We start from the raw sequence: 22,000 nt of genomic DNA, 5'->3' as shown, positions 1-22,000 counted from the left end.
TGTTTATTTTTAAAAAAAAAGTTTTCTGCCTTAAAATCTGATACCTACTTTCAAGATGTATTTGTCCCATTATTATGGTTCATGTAAAAAAAAAAAAAGAAGGGATTTCAACTAAATGGTCTCGTTAGGACACTTTCAGCTCTAAATCTAAATTTTTATGAAAGAATCAAAAACAGCTTTCATAAAGAACAGTGACCCAAAATGTTGACCTTTATTAGTATTAATATTTTATCAAAACTAGAACTGTCTGATAACTGATTTATCCCCTAATACTTGAATTATGTACCTGGAAACAACTTTGAAATTTGAGTTTTCTTTTCCATGTTTGAGTTTCCATGTATCTGTATAGGTACGTTGTTAGCAAGGGCTTAGCTTTGCCTTGCCTTAACATGCATGTATTAAGGAGAGGATGAAACTCCCATTCCCGTCAATCAAGAAATGTGATTAGGTCTTTAAAATGTATAAACAAGTCTATTTATGTCCTTTGATTCCTTTACCTGGTGGAAACTCCTTTTTAATTTGGTCGGCAATGGAATATCATGATTGACTAATCAACTAAGCTAACATTCAATCGCTTAAAACAGTGAGAAAAATTTCATCATTGTCCAGTCAAACAGGGAAATCAGTTCATCAGCGAAAGGCCTCAAATTATAATAATTCCTTAGTTATTCTAGAAGAATATATGTAACCATTATAAATTAAATTGTGATTTTGTGCAAAATAGACATTTAAAAACTTAGAGGAAGAAACTGATATTCTGCATTTATTTTGATATTCCAGATAAAGATGATAAAGTAAAAGAAAATTACCTGCTGCATTTTTTCAAGCATGGAGGCACAGCAGAATTAAAGTGTTCTCAAAAGTCCAACTTGGCTCAAGTAATTTGGAAGTTTCAGAATGGTGTACTAAAGGTGGAGAGCCCTAAGTACCGCCTTGTGGGGAAGGCCTTACTCATATTCAACTTATCAGAAGGGGACAGTGGGGTTTATCAGTGTTTATCTGAAGAAAAAGTGAAGAATAAGAAATTCTCTCAAGTGATTGCTAAGCATGTTTTGGAGGTGAAAAAGATCCCCCACACTACTACTGTGAGCCCTACCATGACAGCAGCACAAACAGAAGGTAAAGGGGTTGCCCCCAAAATGTCAGGCATGACAACGAAAGGGCCTACTGCTCAGACTTCAGCCATGTCAATTATGTGGGTAACAACGTCAAGTAGAGTAACACAACCTTCCAACCATGTCTTAACAAGCACAGTCTCTGAACCAAAAATCATCATCCAGTCTGTCCCTGAAGTTCATTCAGAGAAGAGCCTGTACCTAAAGTCAAATGATAATCGCTTTTTAATGTTTCTCTTTTTATTTTTTTTTGTTCTATTTCTTTGTCTTTTCTCCTACAACTGCTATATGGGCTACCTTCCAGGACAGTGTTTAAAATTTCGTTCAGTTATGTTACTGGGTAGGAAAAAAACAAAATCTGATTTTTCTGATTGTGAGCAGAGTGTAAAGGAAACTTTGGTGGAGCAAGGGAGTTTTTCACACCAAAATGGAGAGCAACCTAAACTGGCCTTGGACACAGGGTACGAAACGGAACAAGATACTATAACCAGCAAAATGCAAACAGACAGAGAGGATTCTCAAAAAATAGATGATCTTCCTATCAAAGACAAGCCCTTTGATGTTAAGTGTGAACTGAAATATGCTGACTCAGATGCTGATGGTGACTGAAGGAGAAATTCTTTCTATAATGAAGGTAGCTGTGGTTTTTCACGGCGCAGAAGTCTTTGGTTGTAACAGTTCCTATGCAGAGGGCTCTCCAACTAGAAACAGTGATTCAATTTCATCTGAAACCTAGTACCTAGGGCAAAATGCATATTCTTCAGAAAACTATAATTTTTCATTACATTTCTATTTAATTAGGTATCTCTCTCTCTCTTCTTCTCTCTCCCACCCCCATTTTCTTCCTCCCCCCCAACCTCTTTATCCTTCTATTCCTTTTTAGTAAAATGACCATTGTCAAGTCACCATTTCTGTGTTCTTAAATATTTTGGAGAGCTGTAGATTGTGTTACTGATTTATTTCAGGATTTTCCTATCAAAGGGAAAGAAACAAAAAGATTGACTTCACTTCAGTCTACATGAGAAGAGATTTACCTTCAGCTTCCACTCATTGTAGCAGCCTTTTAAAAAAAATAATTTAATTCCAGATTGGAAATGAAATTTTAGTTTATCAGATTGGTAAATTATAGGTTGTTGTCCAATTTGGGACTTAACTTTGCTTTCATTGAATTGTGTTCCTTATGTTTTAGTTTTAATCATTAGTATATCGGGTCATTTTAAATGAATTAAATAGTGTTTTAATTTAGTACATACATTCTCTCATTTGATCCTCATCCTTACAATATTATCTCTATTTTACAGATGAGGAAATGGAGGCTCAGAGAGATTAAATAACTTGACAATAGTCACACAGCTAGTAATTTAAATTTTAGAAGCTGCTGAATCTCCTAGATTTTATTGTAGATTAGATCTGGGGTAAAATCTGGTTTGGTTTGCATAAGAGTCTCAGGGAAACTTGCTTACTAAAAATGTTTTGTTTTATTTTATTTTCACTTTGCTTTTAGACATTTAGGCACAGAAAGCCTCAAGTAAAAATAACATTTTTTTTCTTTTTATGAGGGGAAGATGGTTTTAAAGAGGTTTTTCTTCTTCATTAAAAACGTTTTTTTCAACAAAAACAAATGAAAAATTCAGAAGACTGTCACATTTGTGGATTTTGAGTAAGAATAAAAGGAATGTTCCAGACCAGCCTCTGTTCTCAAGTTTTACTATCAGATTAGGGACTACTAGCACTGTGGAAGTGATACAGGAGGACTGATGCTAAGAATTCATTATAGAAACTGGTACCATAAGATGACTGTAATTTTCTACCCAGGCACAATGAATCTTTTTTTTTCATGGAAAAGTCTCTTTTTACTTAAATCTTACCCACCCTAGATTTTTTAAATGACTTGTCAATGCCTTCCCTACCTGGAAACATGTTGAGAATTGACCAATGACTGGCTGAACTGCCCCCAAATGCCTGTGAACAGAACCTTTAATTCATTCCAAAATTGTTTCACTCCAGCTCTTTATACAGGTTTTATTGTTCAATTGTGTTTTAATCCTTATTTGCTTTACACTTTCTCCTTTTTGTAAATACCTTTCAAAAATCGGCTTTTTTCATAGCAAGGAGCTGTGTGTGCGCACATGTGTGCATATTTGAATTCACTTTCCAATTTAATATAATTTGGACCATCTGAGTATGAACAATGTATATTTTATAAGATTGATTTTTTTATTTTTTTATTTTGAATTGTGTATGTATGAGAAGTGACAGAATAAATAATAAACTGTTCTATCCTTTGTTTGGGTGAAACTTCTTGTAACTGAATCTTTGCTAAATATTTTGCCCAAGGCAAAATTGGGAAACTTGGGAGATGGTTTTAAAGGGTTTCCCTTCTCAGTGTGTAAGGGTGGGATAGGGAACTATAAATGGAGGTGAGGACTAGGAACTAGGATCAGTGTTTTCTTGATCATCCCCCATGTTCATTTCCTAATTATTATTTTCTTCATATTTCTTTGGCATGTGGTACATTTCTTAGAACTTTTTCCTCAGTGCCCTTTTTCTTTTCTGTCCTCTTCTGTCACAGCCTCATCTCCTATACCTTTCCCTCCTACTGGTACCTCCTTTTTGTCCTGTGTGGGGACTGGCTCACCTTCATCCACCAGCACCCAGTTTGATGTGGGCTCTGGCACAGAAAGCCCAGCGGTCATATTGTTGCCTCCTTTCCTAAGTGACCAGTCACAGCATGTTAACGTCCATGGGATCTTTCACCTCTTCTGTCAGGCAATTGGTGAGTAGGAGGAGCCTCCCATGCCAACAGTGCCCTTGTCTGTCTGTCTGTGTCCGTAAGCACTAGTACCAGAGAGTGGCCTTATAATTCAGAGTTTGTGCAGATTTCTTTATTGATGTACCTTTCCTTGGACTCTTTCTCAGATATGACTGATCACTATTGCCTTTCATAAAAACTACTCTCTGCATTTAACTTCTTTTTTTTCTGTTTTTAATCTCAGATAAGTATAACAATTAGCCTAAAACTGCCTTTTCTTATTGCCTTCTGCCCTGCCAGCTGATAGAGAGGTAGTATTCATTTAGTTTTTAAATCTAACAAAAAGAATTCACTTCAAGGTCTAATGAAGGAAAACTAAAATACTGGTTGTTTTATGTACTTTTCCATACATTCTCATTTAATCCTCACAACATTGTCCCTATTTTACAGATGAGAAAATGGAGTCTCAGAGAGATTAAGTAACTTGATCATTGTCACACAACTAGTAAGTGTCAGAGTACTGTCCCTGGGCAGCTTCCACCTGCTTGGAAATCTTCCTTGCTGCACCATAGTCACTGAACGTTCCCCAAAGCTCCAGTCTCCTAATTTATGGTCATAGAATTGGAACTCAACAACAATGCAGTGGGAAAGAAGGAGGTAGTCTTCAGTGTCTGATTACATACTATATAGAGCAAGACTGCCAAAAAAATTGATGGAAGAAAAAAATTCACAAGTTTATTCAAACTATAAACTATTAATTAAAAACTAATATTTGTAGATTGCTGATAGTCTCCCTTTTTAAAATAAATTTTGTGTGGCTTTTATACTTTTTTTTGTACTTGCTTTTTGTAGTAGAGTAAACATAAGTATTTGCTGCTAGCTTAACTTTTTGCCATTAGTTGGAGGTGGGGAAAATGAGAGTATACCAACTTTGGGCTTCTGCCGAGACTAACCTTAGCACTGGGTTTCCTGATGATGATGAATTATAACAAGACAGAAAGGGAGAAGGTATAACATGTGGCTGTTTGGCATTATTTTTTTCTTAATCCAAAAAGCCTTTGCTTTTGGCATTTGGCTTTTTGTCAGTCAGGACTAATAAAGGACTTCTTTGGCATTTTGTTATTTCTTCAATGGCAGACTAGTTAAGAATGTCATAGTTATCTATGAATTTTAGTATTCTGTGATTTTCTTCATTCTCTGTTTAAAATAGTTTTGTTAGGTAAATATGACCTTCCCCTATGGACCTAGCTTCTCCTGCACAAATAGTTGGAAATCATTTAGATTATAACTAATGTGATTATAAACCCATAAAGAGTCTTTTCTGACTTGTGTTTAAATGGGGATATATAGCAAACTGGGGATTGTAAAGGAAAAAAGATAATGGTGATTAGGGGTTATAGGAGTTTACTGTGATAGATAAGAATGGAGGGGTGGTGACTTATGGGCATTAATTATTTTCCTCCATTTACTATGTGGTGATAAATAAAGACACAAAATTTTAGTCTAGCCTTTTCCTTTCTCTGGCATCTCTTTTCCCTCCCCATTTCTATCTCCTCCCCCTATCACTTGTGGCTAGATAGGAAATCAGAAATGCATGTTGTCTGAGTCTGACTTACTCCAGATTTATATTCTTTCAGCTGGGCTTGGTGCCTTATTTTCCAATATAAATCAGTAAAAAAGGTTAAACCACTTTTTCTGTGTTTTATGGGGATTTGTTCTGTTACTATAGGTAACTAGTAACAGAATGGATAGAACTCTGGACCTGGATTAAGGACGACCTGAGTTCATATTCAACACTCACTAGCTGTATGAACCGGTCAGGTCATTTAACCTCTGCCTCCCACAATGTTCCTCATCTGTGAAAATTGGGATAACATCTATCTACCAGAATTGTTGTAAGGATAAAATGAAATAATATTTGTAAAGCTTTTTGCAAACTTTATAATGCCATGTATATACTAGCTATTATTATTAGGTCAGGATCTAAGAAAGCTACATTTATCATCTACCCATGAACTATTCCAGAGGGACTTCTAAGCAGAAAACAGTGCTAGGCCTCTCCTCAGAAAGTTTTTCATTGATTCATAGGACTCCTAAGAGAAAATAGAATGAATTACTACCAATATAGATTTAGGCTTCACTGAGCAAATAAATTGCAGGAATGGCTAAATGAAATTTTCTCACCTTTGTGATGGTAAGAGTGGTTAGATAATGATGTTCACCATCTTCCACACCAAGTTGATATTCCAATATTTAGCACATAACTTCATTAATATTTAGTGAATATTCTTAAAACTCAAATCTTGCCATGTGACCACTCTACACACCAACTCAAAATATTTAACAATTTCCTACTTCTTCTAGAATAAAATAAAAACTTTTCAGCCTGGTATTTAAAATCCTTCTCATCTGGCTCTCAGCCACTTGGTCCATACATCACACTCCATCTCCCACTTCCATGCCTTTTCACAAGTTGTGCCTCATGTCTGGAATGAACTTGCTTGTTAACTTCTCTTAAAACTCCTAGATTTCTTCAAAATATAGCTCAAAATGCAACCTCTTACCCTTCACCTTTCATGGTTTTCTCAAGTTATTAGTACTTAATCTAACCAAAATCACTTTGCATCCATTCCTTATATCAGAACAACTTAGAAAGAATTAAATGAACATGACCCCAGGAGTTTGGCAAAATATCTCTTCATGATCACTAAAAATGGGACTGTTGTTATTTTAGCAAGAGATAAAGAAGCATGGAAAGTTCTTTGAAGGGGAAAAAAGGCTCCCTCATGATCTGTCATATTCTTTTACATAGCTCATACAAGAAATCCCATTGCTCCTTGCCATGAAAAATGCCAATGTTTAAAGCAGTGGTTCTCAAACTTTTTTGGCCTACCGCCCCCTTTCCAGAAAAAATATTACTTAGCCCCCTGGAAATTAAATTTTTTTTTAATTTTATTAGCAATTAATAGGAAAGATAAATGTACCTGTGGCCATCACCACTTCCCTGGATTGCTGCAGCACCTACCAGGGGGCAGTAGCGCCCACTTTGGGAATCACTGGTTTAAAGCATATGGGACAAAAATTTATAGAATGACCAAAAGCAGTGTGATATTGTGAGTGAAAAGAGTGCTGGGTATATTTGGAATGAGATGCAGGTTTGAACCTTGGCCTAAAATTTCCTTATTTGTAAAATAAGACTAGACAGACCAGAGCTGATATCTAAGGTCCATTTCAGCCCTAATCCTGTCATATATTTGAATATGACATTGTACATTTTGTGAGCCCCTGTAAAAGACATATAATTGCAGAGCAGCCTAACAGTTTGACTTTTATTATTAATCTACTTAATGGCAGTAATTGTGTGTTTTAGATATGTTTGTATACATATTTGTGCATATATATGCATATTTCCATGTGTATACATCTGTATTCACCATGTATGTATATATATGCATATATATTCACTATATATGTATATTCACAGTATACATGTACACTATGTTATCTACAATATCTAAGAAGCACAGGACTTTTACATAATAACAAGTTTAATTGCAACTAGGTTAAAAATTCCATAGGATCAAAGATTTAGAGCTGAAAGGGACCTTAGAAACAATGATTCAAAATACCATTATTCTGCAGATGAAGAAATTTGAGGTACAGAGAAGTTAAGTAATTAACCCAAGAGAACTATTAAGTGACTGAGGTAGAATTTGAATCTAGGCCACCCTACTCTATCCACTATGCCATACTTAAGGTGAATGCCGGTATAGAACACCCTCCAAATTATATTGATCCTACCAGATTTGTTTTGACCTTGCCTGGGTTTATAAGTCCTTTTCCAGCAATTTCTTCCCTATTTCTTAAGCAACCACTTGCAGAAAATATAATCAGAGGTTTCCTCCTTAACCTCAAACATAAACCTATTCTGATTGGGCAGTACAGGTAGGAAAACAATATGAAAGGGTGACAAGAGAGAAGACTCAGTTTCAAATGCTAGCTCCACCACTTGATGTGAGGTACAAGAAGGAATACAAAGTTTAGATCATTTTCTGAGGTTGGAGTTGCATTTTATTTTAGTCAAGAAGCTAACTTATTTGTTTGTCTTTTTATAGAGAGCTTTAATGACCATTAGGTATTACAAGCATTATTTCCAGAGATAACTAAGGCTTATAAAAATGTGTTCACACAATTAGTAAAGTATCAGAGTCCACACTTGTTTCTCAATTCCAAAAACAGTGCTCTTTACACTACAGCACTCTGCTACTTGAAACTACATGGTCCTAAAGAACTGTTACATGGTAAATATGACAGAAATCTAATATTAAGAACAATGGTCCTCTATGATGGTGATTTTTTTTATCAGAAATTTTTGTTTTAAAATAAAATTTACAACTTTATATTTTTTTTGAAAGCCAAGCCTTTTTCTCTCTATCACATTTCTCATATGTCAAAATTTAACCCATATTCTAATTCAGGAAGCAAGTTATCTATCCCAGGCAACTGTTTTTAGCTTAGAAAAAGGATCAAACCTTTTCCAGTTCAGTTGGTGGCATATTGTGGGGAAAGGGAAAAAGACTGGAGAAGAATAGTAGCAGAATATTTCAGGAAAATCAAGGACCCTTGAGCCAGGGAAGGAGTTATGGATTGCTTTGAGATGAATTAAGGATTGCTTTGAGATGCCAAAGAACAACAAAGGGGCCTAGTGAAAAGGAATACTACTAAAGACAATAGTATTTAAAGACAGTTCTTGGAAGGGACAGGGAAAAAAAAAAAAGAAGACAAAGAAGTCCCAGAAAATTCAAGATCAAACCTGAGAACTGTCATATTACCAAGAGTAAAATCAAGGCTATCCAGATCCAGGGTCTAAGTCTAAGCCAAGGTTAGTTGAGCCAATCAGATTGAGATCCGAGTCAGATCACAATGGGGTGGTCAAGGGAAATTCATGCTCTTTGGTAAAGTTAGAAAGAACCTCGAATTTAGACAGAAGACCTCAATGTGAATCTGAGCTCTTGTAAAATGAGAGGGTTAGATTGGGTAACCTCTCAGAATCCTTAAAGTTCTAAAGCTATAATCATTTCAAATTATTTCACTGGTATCTGAACAGACTTTTCTTTTAGATGTAATCTTGCCTACTACTTGAAATGTTATTTGAAAAACAACAAAGAGAAAAATTGAAGGGGAAAAAATAGCCAACTACTACACAAAAAAAGAAAAGTCAAACAAATCAAGCAAAAAGAAGAAAAGTGTGCCCATAATTAAAAAAACAAAAACAAAAAAACTGGAGCAAAGCCTGTTCAAGACCCAGCAACAATACAGATGCCTTTTGGATTGAAAAGGTCCTTTCTACAAGGGAATATGTGATCTAAACTAATTTATCAGTTATACTTTTTTTTAAGTGGCTAAAATGTCTGTCTTTTCATGTAGAGATCTAGATCAAAAACAGAAAAAACCCATACACCAAAATATTCATAAAATTTTTTGTGGTAGCAAAGAAACATTTTGTAGAACCAAAGAACTAGAAACATTGAGGGAAAATGGATTAACAAATTGTAGCACATCACTGATGGATTATTACTTCTCTGTAAGGCATGATGAATATGAAGAATTCACGGGGAAACATAAGTTAACTAATTTAGGTTTGAAGTAAGTATTAAAATCAGGAAAGTAACATACATTAGTCACACCAACGAATGTGAAAAGAACAAAAAAAGCATAAACACTATAGGCCAGAGGAAGACTCAAAAATATATGCTTTAAATACACACACACACACACACACACACACACACACACACACATACATATATATCCTTTGGAGAGACAGGGGACTCTGGGCATGGAATACTGTATTTGTCAAACTTGTTGGATCTATTGGTTTTGCTGCTGGTTTCTTTTTATTCTTTGTGACAAGAAGTGTCTTCAGTAGGACAGGAAAGGGGGATAATCAGAAATAAAGGCAATATACACTATTTTTAAAAATTAGTTATTTTAAAGATAAACTAAGCCATCAGCAGAAGGGAAAGTGAAGATAATTGTATCCCATTCATTGATGCAGCATTACAAGAAGGTTGTGTTGTGTTCACAGACTAAAGATTTGGACAAATCCTCAGGCCACCTTCATTCTAATATCATTCTAAACATATCAGTTAATCTTCTGCTCTTTGCTAAAAGACCTAGAGGTTTCCACTCTCAAGGTGGCTAAGTGCCCTTTTGGATAGCTCTACTGTTTGAAAGTTTTCCAAAGATTCAAAACTAAATTTGCTTCCTTGCAATTTTTACTCATTACTCTTCATTTGGCCCTCAGAAGACACTATTCTTACTATTTTAAGAATTATCCATTCTAAAGACCTTTCTAGTTAAGAGAGTCACAGTAACCATATCAACTTCTACATCCTTTTAAAAATGAATGGCATCAATATCAAGAACATTTTATTCATCAGTGATAATAACGTATATACCAAACATTTGAACACCAGTATGTATACTCATCAACTTCCTTCTAAAAGAACCCTTTTGTGGTTTGCCTAGATGCAGCGGGGGTCCAGTTGAGGTTGTGGAACATAATTTTATAGGAGACCCAATTATATTTCTCCACCTTCATTCAGCAGTACATGAAGGCAGCAGATAATGGGAGTGATCCATGGCTTAGTCTTGGCAGGGCACAATTGGCAAAATGGGGTTTAGGGACTCGAGAAGAACTGAGTTATATTGATTCATCCAGGGATAAAGAATGGGAAAAGAGGGGAGAATAGCTAGTGGACAAGAGATGGCCTGGGAAAGAACTGAGGCATCAAGGGCTAGGAGGTCACAGTGTTGGCAAATAGTAGGATTTGGCACAGGGAGAGGTAGAAATTGATTAGATTATGGTTGGATAAAGGGAATTCAGAATTCCTGAATGGTGAGTGTTTGAGGGGCAATCAATATGAAACACTCTAATATGAAGGAAGGAGTTGTGGAAGAGAGTCAATATATGTTGAAATTCCCTACCATTAAGGACAGGAGTTGAAAACTCAATGAGTATGTGTTCTCATGTTCTCAATAAGGATGGAAGGTGAATGAGCTGGGGGCCTATTAACTACCAAAAACTACCAGGATTTTAACAGGGTGATAGAGCTGAAGAGTGTGAATTTCAACAAAAGTTATAGAATGATAAGAGGTAGGGAGAGAACCTAGAAAATACAACAGGAAGAAAAGAGTATTCCAATTTCCCCACCTTGACCAAAGGGATTGAGTGAAGGTTTAGCCAGGACTGGAAAAGAGATGGTACCAATAGGAGGAAGTTCGTTTCAGGAAGAGCTAGAAAGTAGGAGTGAGAAAGGAAAAGATTTAGAATGAAGGGAAGTTTGTTGCTTATGGAAGAGGCATTCTAGAGGGCACAGTGGAAGGAAAGGTGGAATTTGGTTGGAACTTTGAAGTGGGAGAGTTGAATTGAGGTGGATGGCATTCACATGATGATCTCCAGAGGTTCAAAGTCACTAGAATGTATGAGATATAACCCGGTGTGAAAATGTCTGGTATCACTCTTTCCAAAGGAGACTGGAGATGGATGGAGACAAGTAGAACACAAGATAGAAGGACATGGTCACATGGTCAGCCCTGTTTCCTTCTTCCCTCCAAAGGCTGTTTGTTGGGTAGTTCTGAATTGTGGGAGAAGGAAGTCTTCCTGTTTAGCAACTTTCTTCTTCTTTCTTCCCTTAAGAAGAGGCATAGAAGGAGATGGAAGGCCTGAGATCAAAGGGAAATTTTCTTTTTGCACTGGAAGTTCTCTATGTCCTAGTTGAAGATTAGGTTGGAAAGCAGAAGATGCACAGATGGAAGTGAGCTCACCTAGCCATCAGAGGACATGTGAAGCAGGATATGAAAGGGGTGAATGCCAGAGAAAAGTCTAGCTCCTCCTCTCATTGGAGACTGAAGATCAGCCTGCTCACCAAGAAGTTGGAGACTCCCAACATAAGGGAGAATTTGCTGTGGGGCAGTTGGAAGTCACCCAACCTGGCCCCTTGCCTCCTTCCCTCAGGGGACATGCACAGCACAAGACAGAAGGCATGGGGTCAGATTTCATGAAGGAGAGTAAGTGCAGCCCAACATGAAACACAACACTTGATAAAATATTGTTCTAAAACAGTCAAATGCATCTTCTGAAAACAAGTAAAAGCATTCCAAAGGACTTCAGAAGTGGAAGGGTTGTCCTCTTCAGCATGATGTAAACTTCTCAAAGTTGGAAGAACAGTGACCTGAGGCTGAGCAATCTGACTTACTCAGAGTAGTCCACAACAATTCCACAACAATTCAAGGAGATTCTACTAAGACTAGCTCTGTATACTGAGACACATCTATCTCCCAAACTCCAACAGTCACTGGTAGAAGTAAAAGATGCCTTTTTTTTTAAAAGAAAAATTCTCAGTTTTGCAAGCAGAGATATAGTTCTGAGTGATATCGATCTGAGCTATAAGATAGGATCTTTCTTTAAAGGAAAGTTCACATTGTGTCAGCTGACTAGGTTTATGAAAAAAAGATTTAAAAGAATTTTTATATTTGTCCAGAGGGTGTTCTGCTTGTTCTAGTTTCTCACTCTCCCTACAGCTAGGACCTTTTGGGTCCTGATGAAGTAGCAAAGGACTATGGGGCCTACCACATAGATTGGTTCCTCTCTAATTTGTGAGAAAAGTTACCTTTTATCAGTCCTATACCTTAATTTTATTTGCTAGCTGTGCCTCATATTAAGCCTCAGAATATTTGTACTTTGATTAATCTATGATTAGTTGAACTCTAGGTACTGCTAGGCCACTTAGGAGTATCTCATGATGATCAGAGACTTAAATAGCAATAGGTGGTCAGCCAAGTTTATAACTCAGCAAATGATTCCTTTTTGTCTCCATTATCTGGCAATCATAAAAGTGTATGTCTGGATTGAGTCAAGGTACCCAGAGTGGGTACACTATTATGCCAGTACTGAACTCCATGCCTTTCCAACTAGAAAAATTTCTTATAGGCAAATAAGTGGCTAAACCATGTCTGACCAAGAAGCATCCAGTAAATCTTGACCTAGGATTTGGATTCAGATGGGATCTAAATTTTGGATTTGAAGAAAGCAAGATTACTTGAATAAGACCTAAATGTATTAAGACCTGGAAAATTAAAGGCCACTTTCCTGGATCACTCCCTTGTCATGACAGAGAAGCTGGCATAGTGTAAGGATGGGATTTTGTGGAAGGGAGATAGAACAAAGGGAGCCAGAGAAGGCAGTTGCTGACAGCTGCTGACAGTTGAGACCAGCAGAAGATTCTGGGAATTTTTCCCAGGAGGAGAGGAGAGGGTCTTGAGGACTAAGGGGCTGAGAGGAGGAGGAGGCAGACAACCCAGCTCAGATCTGATCCGGAGGGCTTGCTGAGGATCTTTCTCTTGGAAATTGAAACCCAGATTCCCTGATCACAGCCATTTTATCACAACTCATCCTTCAAGACTACAACCATCTAGTCAGCTAAGATTTTGGGCTCTATTGGAAGCAATCTCTTAGTCTCCTTCACCCATTACCCATCCTTGCTGAGACACCCTTTTCAGTCAAAGCTTACAATTATAGGAAAGGATAGAAATAGAAAATAGAAATAGAAGGTGGGTGGAAGCTTAGGAGTTGGAACCACTAGGGTTCTACCTAAGTAATGGACCCCATAGGAATAGTGAAGAGGGCACCCCAAAATCCCTCTGCCCTCCACCCCTTTCCTCGATCCCAGATTTGTGAATAATAAAGCCATTTAACAGTCAGATAGTGTTCCAGTGTGCCCGAGAGACAACAAGGGAGAGGGCAACCACAGCTTGGTCTGGCTGCTTCCATCTTAAAGCCAGACCACATGCAGTGAAATTAACTGACCTGGGGGAGGTTTGAGTGAACCCTGTCCTTATTCAGGATCGGATTGGGGTACCACATATTTCCTCTTGTAAGGAAGCCTTGTCCCCAACTCCTGTGGGGCCACATGACCATCTAGGTCACCCAGTTTCAGGGTGACACCCCCTTAAAATCTCCCAAAGTCTATCCAAACTCATTTTTATTGTGTCCATGTCTACTGTCTATCCATCTCATTCTCTAACCTCACCTTCTTTTGCCTTCAATCTTGCAGCAGTCATCAAAACAATATGGTACTGGCTAAGAGACAGAAGGGAGGATTAGTGGAATAGTGGAGTAAATGACATCAGCAGGACAATGTATGATAAACCGAAAGAGCCCAACTTCTGGGACATGAATCCACTATTTGACAAAAACTGCTGGGAAATTTGGAAAAAAATATGGGAAAGATTAGGTTTAGATCAACATCTCACACCCTACACCAAGATAAATTCAGAATGGGTGAATGACCTCAATATAAAGAGGGAAACTATAAATAAGCTAAGTGAACACAAAATAGTATACTTGTCAGATCTCTGGGAAAGGAAAGATTTTAAAACCAAGCAAGAGTTAGAGAAAATTACAAAATATAAATTAAATGGTTTTGATTATATCAAGCTAAAAAGCTTTTGTAGAAACAAAAACAATGTAGTCAAAATCAGAAGGGAAACAACAAATTGGGAAAAAATCTTTATAACAAAAAACTCTGAAAGGGGTCTAATTACTCAAATATACAAGGAGTTAAATCAATTGTATAAAAACATCAAGCCACTCCCCAATATTGAAAAATGGGCAAGAGACATGAATAGGCAATTCTCAGGTAAAGAAATCAAAAGTATCAATAAGCACATGAGAAAGTGTTCTAAATCTCTAATAATTAGAGAAATGCAAATCAAAACAACTCTGAGGTACCACCTCACACCTAGCAGATTGGCTAAAATGAAAGAAGGGGAGAGTAATGAATGCTGGAGGGGATGTGGCAAAATTGGGACATTAATGCATTGCTGGTGGAGTTGTGAAATGATCCAACCATTCTGGCTGGGAATTTGGAATTATTCTCAAAGGGCTATAAAAGAATGCCTGCCCTTTGATCCAGCCATACCATTGCTAGGTTTGTACTCCAAAGAGATAATAGATAAACAGACTTGTAGGAAAATATTTATAGCTGCGCTTTTTGTAGTGGCAAAAAACTGGAAAATGAGGGGATGCCCATCAATTGAGGAATGGCTGAACAAATTGTGGTATATGCTGGTGATGGAATACTATTGTGCTCAAAGGAATAATAAACTGGAAGAATTCTATGTGAACTGGAAAGACCTCCAGGAACTGATCCACAGCGAAAGGAGCAGAGCCAGAAGAACATTGTACACAGAAACTGATATACTATGGTAAAATCGATTGTAATGGACTTCTGTACCAGCAGCAATGCAATGACACAAGACAGCTCTGAGGGATTTATGGTAAAGAACGCTACCCACATTCAGAGGAAGGACTGCAGGAGAGGAAACATATAAGATAAACAATTGCTTGAATGCATGGGTTGAGGCGGACATGATTGGGGATGTAGACTCGAAAAGACCACACCAATGCAACTATCAACAATATGGAAATAGGCCCTGAACAAGGACACAAGTTACAACCAGTGGAAATGTGCGTCGGCCATGGGAGGGGGGGGGGTGAAGGGGAAAGTAGGGGTATGAAGCATGTAAACAAGATAAAAATGAATATTAATAAATGTTTAATAAAAGGGGGCATGATAGAGACAAAAATATTAGAGACTTAGAAATAGGAAAAATTAAGAAGAGATAGCAAGAATATATAGAACCACACAAGAAAGATCTTAATAAACATGATGAGTTTGGTTACTGATTTAGAGCCAGACAGTGGAGAATAAGTCAAGTAGGCCTTAGGAAACCCTGTCACAATAAGGCTAGTGAAGGTAATGGAATTCCACTTAAGCCATTTAAAATCCTAAAAGATGATGCTATTAAAGTGTGGTACTCAATACGCCAGCAAATTTGGAAAACCTAGCAATGACTACTCTATTAGAAAAAGTCCATTTTTATCCCAATGCTAAGGAATGTTCAAACTATTGAATGATTTTGTACATTTCATAGGCCAACAAGATTTTGATCAAGATTTAGCAAGCATAATGTGAACCAAGAAAATTAATAAAAGAGCAGGCTGGTTTTTGAAGAGGCAAAGGAACTAGAGACCAAATTGCCAACATTCACTGGATTATGGAGAAAACAAGGAAGTTCCAGAAAAACATCTACTTCTGCTTCATTTACTACACTAAAACTTTTGCCTCTATGAATAACAATAAAATGTGACAAATTCTCAGAGATATGAGAGTACCAAATCATCTTACTTGTCTCCTGAGGAATCTGTAAGCATGTCAAGAAGCAATAGTTAGAACTAAACATGGATCAATTGATTGGTTTAAGATTGGGAAAAGAGTATGGCAAGACTGTATATTGTCATATTATCTGTTTAACTTATATGCAGAGTATATCATGCAAAATTCCAGACTGGACCAATCAAAAGCTGAAATTAAGGTTGCTGGGAGAAATATCAACCATATCAGATATGCAGATACACCACTCTGATTGCAGAAAGTAAAGAATTAAGAATCCTCTTGATGGGGGTGAAAGAGGAGAGTGTAAATGCTGACTTGAAGCTTATGAAAATAAAACAAAAAACAAACCAACAAATCTAAGATCATGACAACTGGTCCCATCACTTCCTGGCAAATAGAAGGAGAAGAAATGGAAGCAGTGTCATATTTTATATTCCTGGACTCAAAGAGCATTGCAGATACTGACTATAACCATGAAATTAAAAGATGCTTGCTTCTTGGAAGGAAAGTATGACAAATTTGAACAGCATACTAAAAAATAGAGATATCACCTTGCTGACAAAAACCCACTTAGCCAAAGCTATGATTTTTTTTTCAGTAGTAATGAGTGGCTGTGAGAGTTGGATTAAAAGGAAAGTTGAGCATGGCAAAATCAGCGCTTTCAAATTTTGGTGCTGAAGAAAACTTTTGAGAGTCCCTTGGACAGCAAGAAGATCAAATCAGTCAATAGCTAAAGAAATTAATTCATACTATTCATTAGAAGGACGAATACTGAAGCTGAAGCTTAATACTTTGGTCACATAATGAGAAGATGAGACTCATTGGAAAAAATCTAACGTTGAGCAAGATTGAAGGCAAAAGAAGGTGAGGTTAGAGAATGAGATGGATAGACAGTAGACATGGACACAATAAAAATGAGTTTGGATAGACTTTGGGAGAGAGTGGAAGTTAGAAAGGCCTGGGATTCTATTATGGCCCAAGTAGTCACATAACTGAGTGACTCAACAACAACAATTAAGTCAAGAGGGTTCCAGGGAATAACCAAGATTTTTGAGACCAAGTAAAGAGAGGTCACTAGTCAGTTTTTTTTAATAAAGCAAGGGTGGGTCTCTTCTGAGGTGATGGAATCAAAAGGTTTGGAATAGCTACTGAGATGAGTGTGAAAATGAATTGAATAGAGTCATATAAAATGATTGCTTTGCTGCATGAGGGCAATTGTGATTATGTAAAAAATTGTAATGGACTCAGTCAACATAGTTTCATGATTTTCTCCTCCTCAATTCAGCAGCACATAAATAGGAAAAAAGGCAGAGAATGGACATAGTAATTCAAAGCTGAGATTTGGCAAGGGGAACAAAGGGACAAGCGACTTGGGAGTAGAAGATAGTGTTCACCAAGTGATAGAGATAGGAAAGGGATTAGATAGTTGCCCCCCAAAATGTTAATGGCCTGAGAAAGTCAAATAAAGTAAAAAAAACACTTATCAAGCTCCTACTATCTGCCAGGGATTGTGCTAAGTACTGAGAAGAGAGGAAAAAAAAAAGGTGAAAACTGCTCCCTCTTCTCAAAGAGCTCATTGCATTTAGGGGAAATAACAGACAAAAAGGGCAAAAAAACCTATGTCCAGACAGGACATATGCGGGGTAATTTAGAAATAATCTTAGAGGGAAGATAGTAACATTAAGGAGGATCATAAAATGGTTTTTTACATTATGTGGGATTTTAGTTGGGATCTGGAGGAGGTCAAGAAGCAGAAGGGAAGAGCAAGAGAACTGTGGGCATTGGAGTCAGTCAGGGAAAAATGCCCAATCAGAAAATGGAATGTTTTGTGCAAGGAATAGCAAGGAAACCAATGTCTCTGAACCTCAGAATACTTGGAGGGGATCAATGTCTAAGAAGATATGTATATCTTTAAAGGTAGGCCAAGTTATGAAGGGCTTTAAAAGCTATACAAAGAATTTTCTATTATCTATTCTATTGCCTTAAGGCAACAGAAAATCTCTGGAGTTTATTGAATAGGGGAGTATTGACTGATCTGATTTGTCCTTTAAGAAGATCACTTTGACAAGAGTCACAAAGTTACTTGAAGTAGGGAGATCAACCAGAAGGTCCATGCAATATGTGAGGTGATAAGGAACTGAACCAAGTTGGTGGAAATGTCAGAGGAGAGAAGGGAGCATATATAAAAGAAATTATGAAAATAAAAATAACAGGATTTGTAAATTGTGCTAGTTAAGAGTAATGAACAGCATCTAGGTTCCAAGTCTAGGTGACTGAGGGGATTGTGGAACCCTACATTAGAAGAGATGGAGAGATGGGAGACCATAGGATCAAGAACAGAGTTAGAGATCATAAGACAGAGGGAATGAGAAAATGATAAACAATTATAATTGGAAAAAGGAATTTCAGAATTCATGAACGTGGAAGTAGAATACTTTTGAGTGATGGCAAAATCAAGACTAGTATGACCACTACTGTGGTCAATTTTATTTAGCTATCACAAACCTAGCTCTTCAGAAGTATTTGAGACAAAACCTTAAATTTCATGTAGTAGGTTATGTTTATCACCTTGATTATAGAAGTTTATGAACTAGTCCATGATGCAAGAAATTCTAATCTGGTATATACCTGGGTTATCAAATATAAACTTTAAACTGCCAAATAAGCATGAGAATAATACCACAGAAAGATATGTATGGCAAAACTATAAGGTTCCCATTAATATGGTAGACATTTCCGGAGCTTATATTTGTATGTTATGACTTCATTTTTATTTTTGCTTATGTTGCAATCTATACTGAATACTGGATGGAGATATATTCCATTTTTATTCAGTGTTCCTTTGGCTATGTTAAAGCAAAATGGCCCTATGTACTGGGGTATAAAGCCCTTTTGAACTGATCAGCCTTTGTTGAGCCTGGAGATACACATGATCTCACAAAGCAGGTTAGGAAAATAAAGTAATCTAACTTGATTAGGACATTAGAAGTAATTTTAAACATATTTCTATTTTTTTGTCATTTAGTCATTTGGGATGCTTAATTTCTTTTTTGTGCATAGAAGGCTTATATATTACTTGCTTTCCTTGAAATTTGTACAGTAATGATAATTGCAGTAGAAATGAACTTGGTACTTGTGAAGTTTGAAGCAAATAATCATTTTATCTGTATAACATGTATGCCATTTATAAGTTCAAAGCATCCATTTAAAATTCTAGGTCCTGCTTTGTAAATCCGGTTCCCTCTTTACTTTTTTACCTAGGTGTGTTGCTAACATAAGTACAAAGCCCAAGACAGGAGAGGGAATTAGTGAATTTTTGGTTAATAACTTAAAAAAAAACTTTAATTAATTTAGAGCATTTTTCCATGGTTATAGAATTCATGTTCTATCCCTACCCTCCTCCCACCCCCACCCCCATAGCTGACACACAATTCCACTGGGTTTAAATGTGTCATTGATCAAGACCTATTTCCATATTATTGATAATCCTCCCATGTGATCAAGCAGTTGTTTTTCTTCTGTGTTTCTACTCCTACAGTTCTTCCTCTGAATGTGGATAGTGTTCTTTCTCATAGGTCCCTCATAGTTGTCCTAAATCATTGCATTGTTGTTAGTAGAGAAGTCCATTACATTCATTTTTTAAAAAATTTATTTTTTTTTATTTTAAACCCTTAACTTCTGTGTATTGACTTATAGGTGGAAGAGTGGTAAGGGTAGGCAATGGGGGTCAAGTGACTTGCCCAGGGTCACACAGCTGGGAAGTGTCTGAGGCCAGATTTGAACCTAGGACCTCCCATCTCTAGGCCTGGCTCTCAATCCACTGAGCTACCCAGCTGCCCCCACATTCATTTTTATTTGGTTAATAACTTGACAGTTAGGGGATACTTAGATTTTTAAAAATTATTTCCCTTATGCTATAATACAAATTGCAAGCTAATTTGCAGACTCTAAATAACCTTCCTGCCTCATCTGTTATTACCTAATATTGAGAAATGGGGTAAAATAATGAAATAGCTGCCTACCTTTATACTTTTTTATATATTTGTATTTTTTAAATTCCTATAAGACATTGATATTGCAAATGAAAGACTAGAATCTCTACTTGAAGCCATGAAGATGGGAGATTGCAAAGACTTCCAACATTGCTGTTAAATGTCTCTTCCTTCAAACTTGGCTTCATAAGTTCCATTCTAAAGATTGGTGTAATATTATAACAGAGGGGCAAGTTTAGGTAATCTTCCTTGCCTGAAAATTGAAAGGAAAAAAAAAAATGAAGTCTTTGTAATCTTAAAAATATTGATCCATTCTGTTAATCTTTATCTGCACTTTTCCATTTAGACTTATTGTTTCCTTGTAAAATTTCATGTTGTTTTATTTATATGTTTGTTAAATATTATAAATTGATTTTTCTCTGAGATGCATTATGAATTATTATGTGACATGAATTCAGAGTAATTCTAGTCCCATTGAGCTCAGTTGATACAACCAATTAAAATGCATTTATTAAGTGTCTGCTTTGTGCCAGCCACCATACTAAGTGCTGAAGATATAAATACAAAGAAGGAAGTGATTTCACCCTTTCCTCAAGGAGTTTACCTTCTAATGGAGGAGGAATGGGAGTGAAACATATGCTAAAGAGGTTTCTGATACTGTATTGCCATGTATAATGTCAAAATGATAAAACAATAGTGTTGATTTGTGTTATTAATAAAGAATTAATAATGAAATTTAAAGGTAAGCAATGAAATTTACAGTGTGAAGTACATTCTTAGATCTATAAATTTGGCATTTATGCTCCATCATGCAAGGGGAAAAAGCCAAAATCCCCTATATGGTGTAGCATATAGCACCGCCAGTACAGTTTCTGGTGAGATTCCTAGTGAGATCGGAGTTGGGGACCAAGAATAATGGCAGGACCATCTGAATTTATTCCCTTATTTTTTTTCTTTTCCCCATGGTCTGTTCCTTATACCTCTTAAGATTAATAAATTAGGTATTTCAAATTATTTTCCTGATTTTGATCTAAGATAAAAACAGAAGAGAAAATTTTGTTTTATTTGCTTCATGAAAGGCTGGTCTACAATTTTCCTACCCTGACCTGATAGAATTTTATCATAGGATGCCCCTTCTAACTGTAAATCCTCCCAACCAGCAAATGCCTTGTGATGTTACCATGTCACTACGTATCTTTGAACTGTCAATAATAGGGATATAGAGTTGAAATTTTTCTTGTAAGAGTAAATCATTTTCGTAAATTTTAAGAGATTCAAAATACTCCAGGATATTGATATGGGATATAAAGCCTATTAATGAGAAATATCTCAGAGTCCCATAAGACCATGCCATCATCACAACCCAGGAGATTGGCTTCTTAGAAGGGTCTTCTATTGAAAAATTTCATTGATTATTCAAAAGAACTCCACCCCATTACTTTATAAAATCACTGAAGCTTTGAGTTGGAAGCTTAAGTTGGAATTCAGGATGTGAATTCCAGGTTGCTAACAATGGTACCTGGGCTCTCACCTGTGATATGATGAAGAACTCTACAAAGGATTATATGGGGATTGTGTAAATGGAATTAACTCTAGCTGATTCATAGTCAAAACTCTACTCATCCTAGGCATAGAAATGATGTAATCCTCACCTCCCTTAATGGGGAGGGGAGACGAGTTACCCACACGTGACAATAAGTAACAAATCAAGAACTAGGGTCTGCCCTTTGGGCAGTCCAAAATCAGTGTAGAGACTGCCATTTGTCCACTTGAATTAGAGGTGGACCCACAGGAAGTGAGGAAAGACACTATCTCTTTAAGTATGTTGGTTACTTCCTGTGGAGGCAGTTCCCGCCTTGAACTTGGTGCTGAAGGATCTCCTGAGACCACAGACAGCTT

At 36.7% G+C, this 22,000-nt stretch overlaps 1 protein-coding gene across 1 annotated transcript in view; it reads left to right on the top strand.

The window, feature by feature from the left end:
- Positions 1 to 22,000, top strand: part of SEMA4D (semaphorin 4D) — a 99,371-nt gene that overhangs the window by 38,032 nt on the left and 39,339 nt on the right. The window contains exons 14-15 of the mRNA XM_044680004.1: positions 781 to 1,119; positions 3,688 to 3,891. Of these exons, the coding sequence (XP_044535939.1) occupies positions 781 to 1,119; positions 3,688 to 3,891 (543 nt within the window). The remainder of the gene's footprint in view (positions 1 to 780; positions 1,120 to 3,687; positions 3,892 to 22,000) is intronic.

Source organism: Gracilinanus agilis, chromosome 1 (assembly GCF_016433145.1).
Source record: "Gracilinanus agilis isolate LMUSP501 chromosome 1, AgileGrace, whole genome shotgun sequence".
Taxonomy (NCBI): domain Eukaryota; kingdom Metazoa; phylum Chordata; class Mammalia; order Didelphimorphia; family Didelphidae; genus Gracilinanus; species Gracilinanus agilis.
The sequence above is the reverse complement of the archived record's forward strand: the minus strand, read 5'-3'. Positions and strand labels throughout refer to the sequence as shown.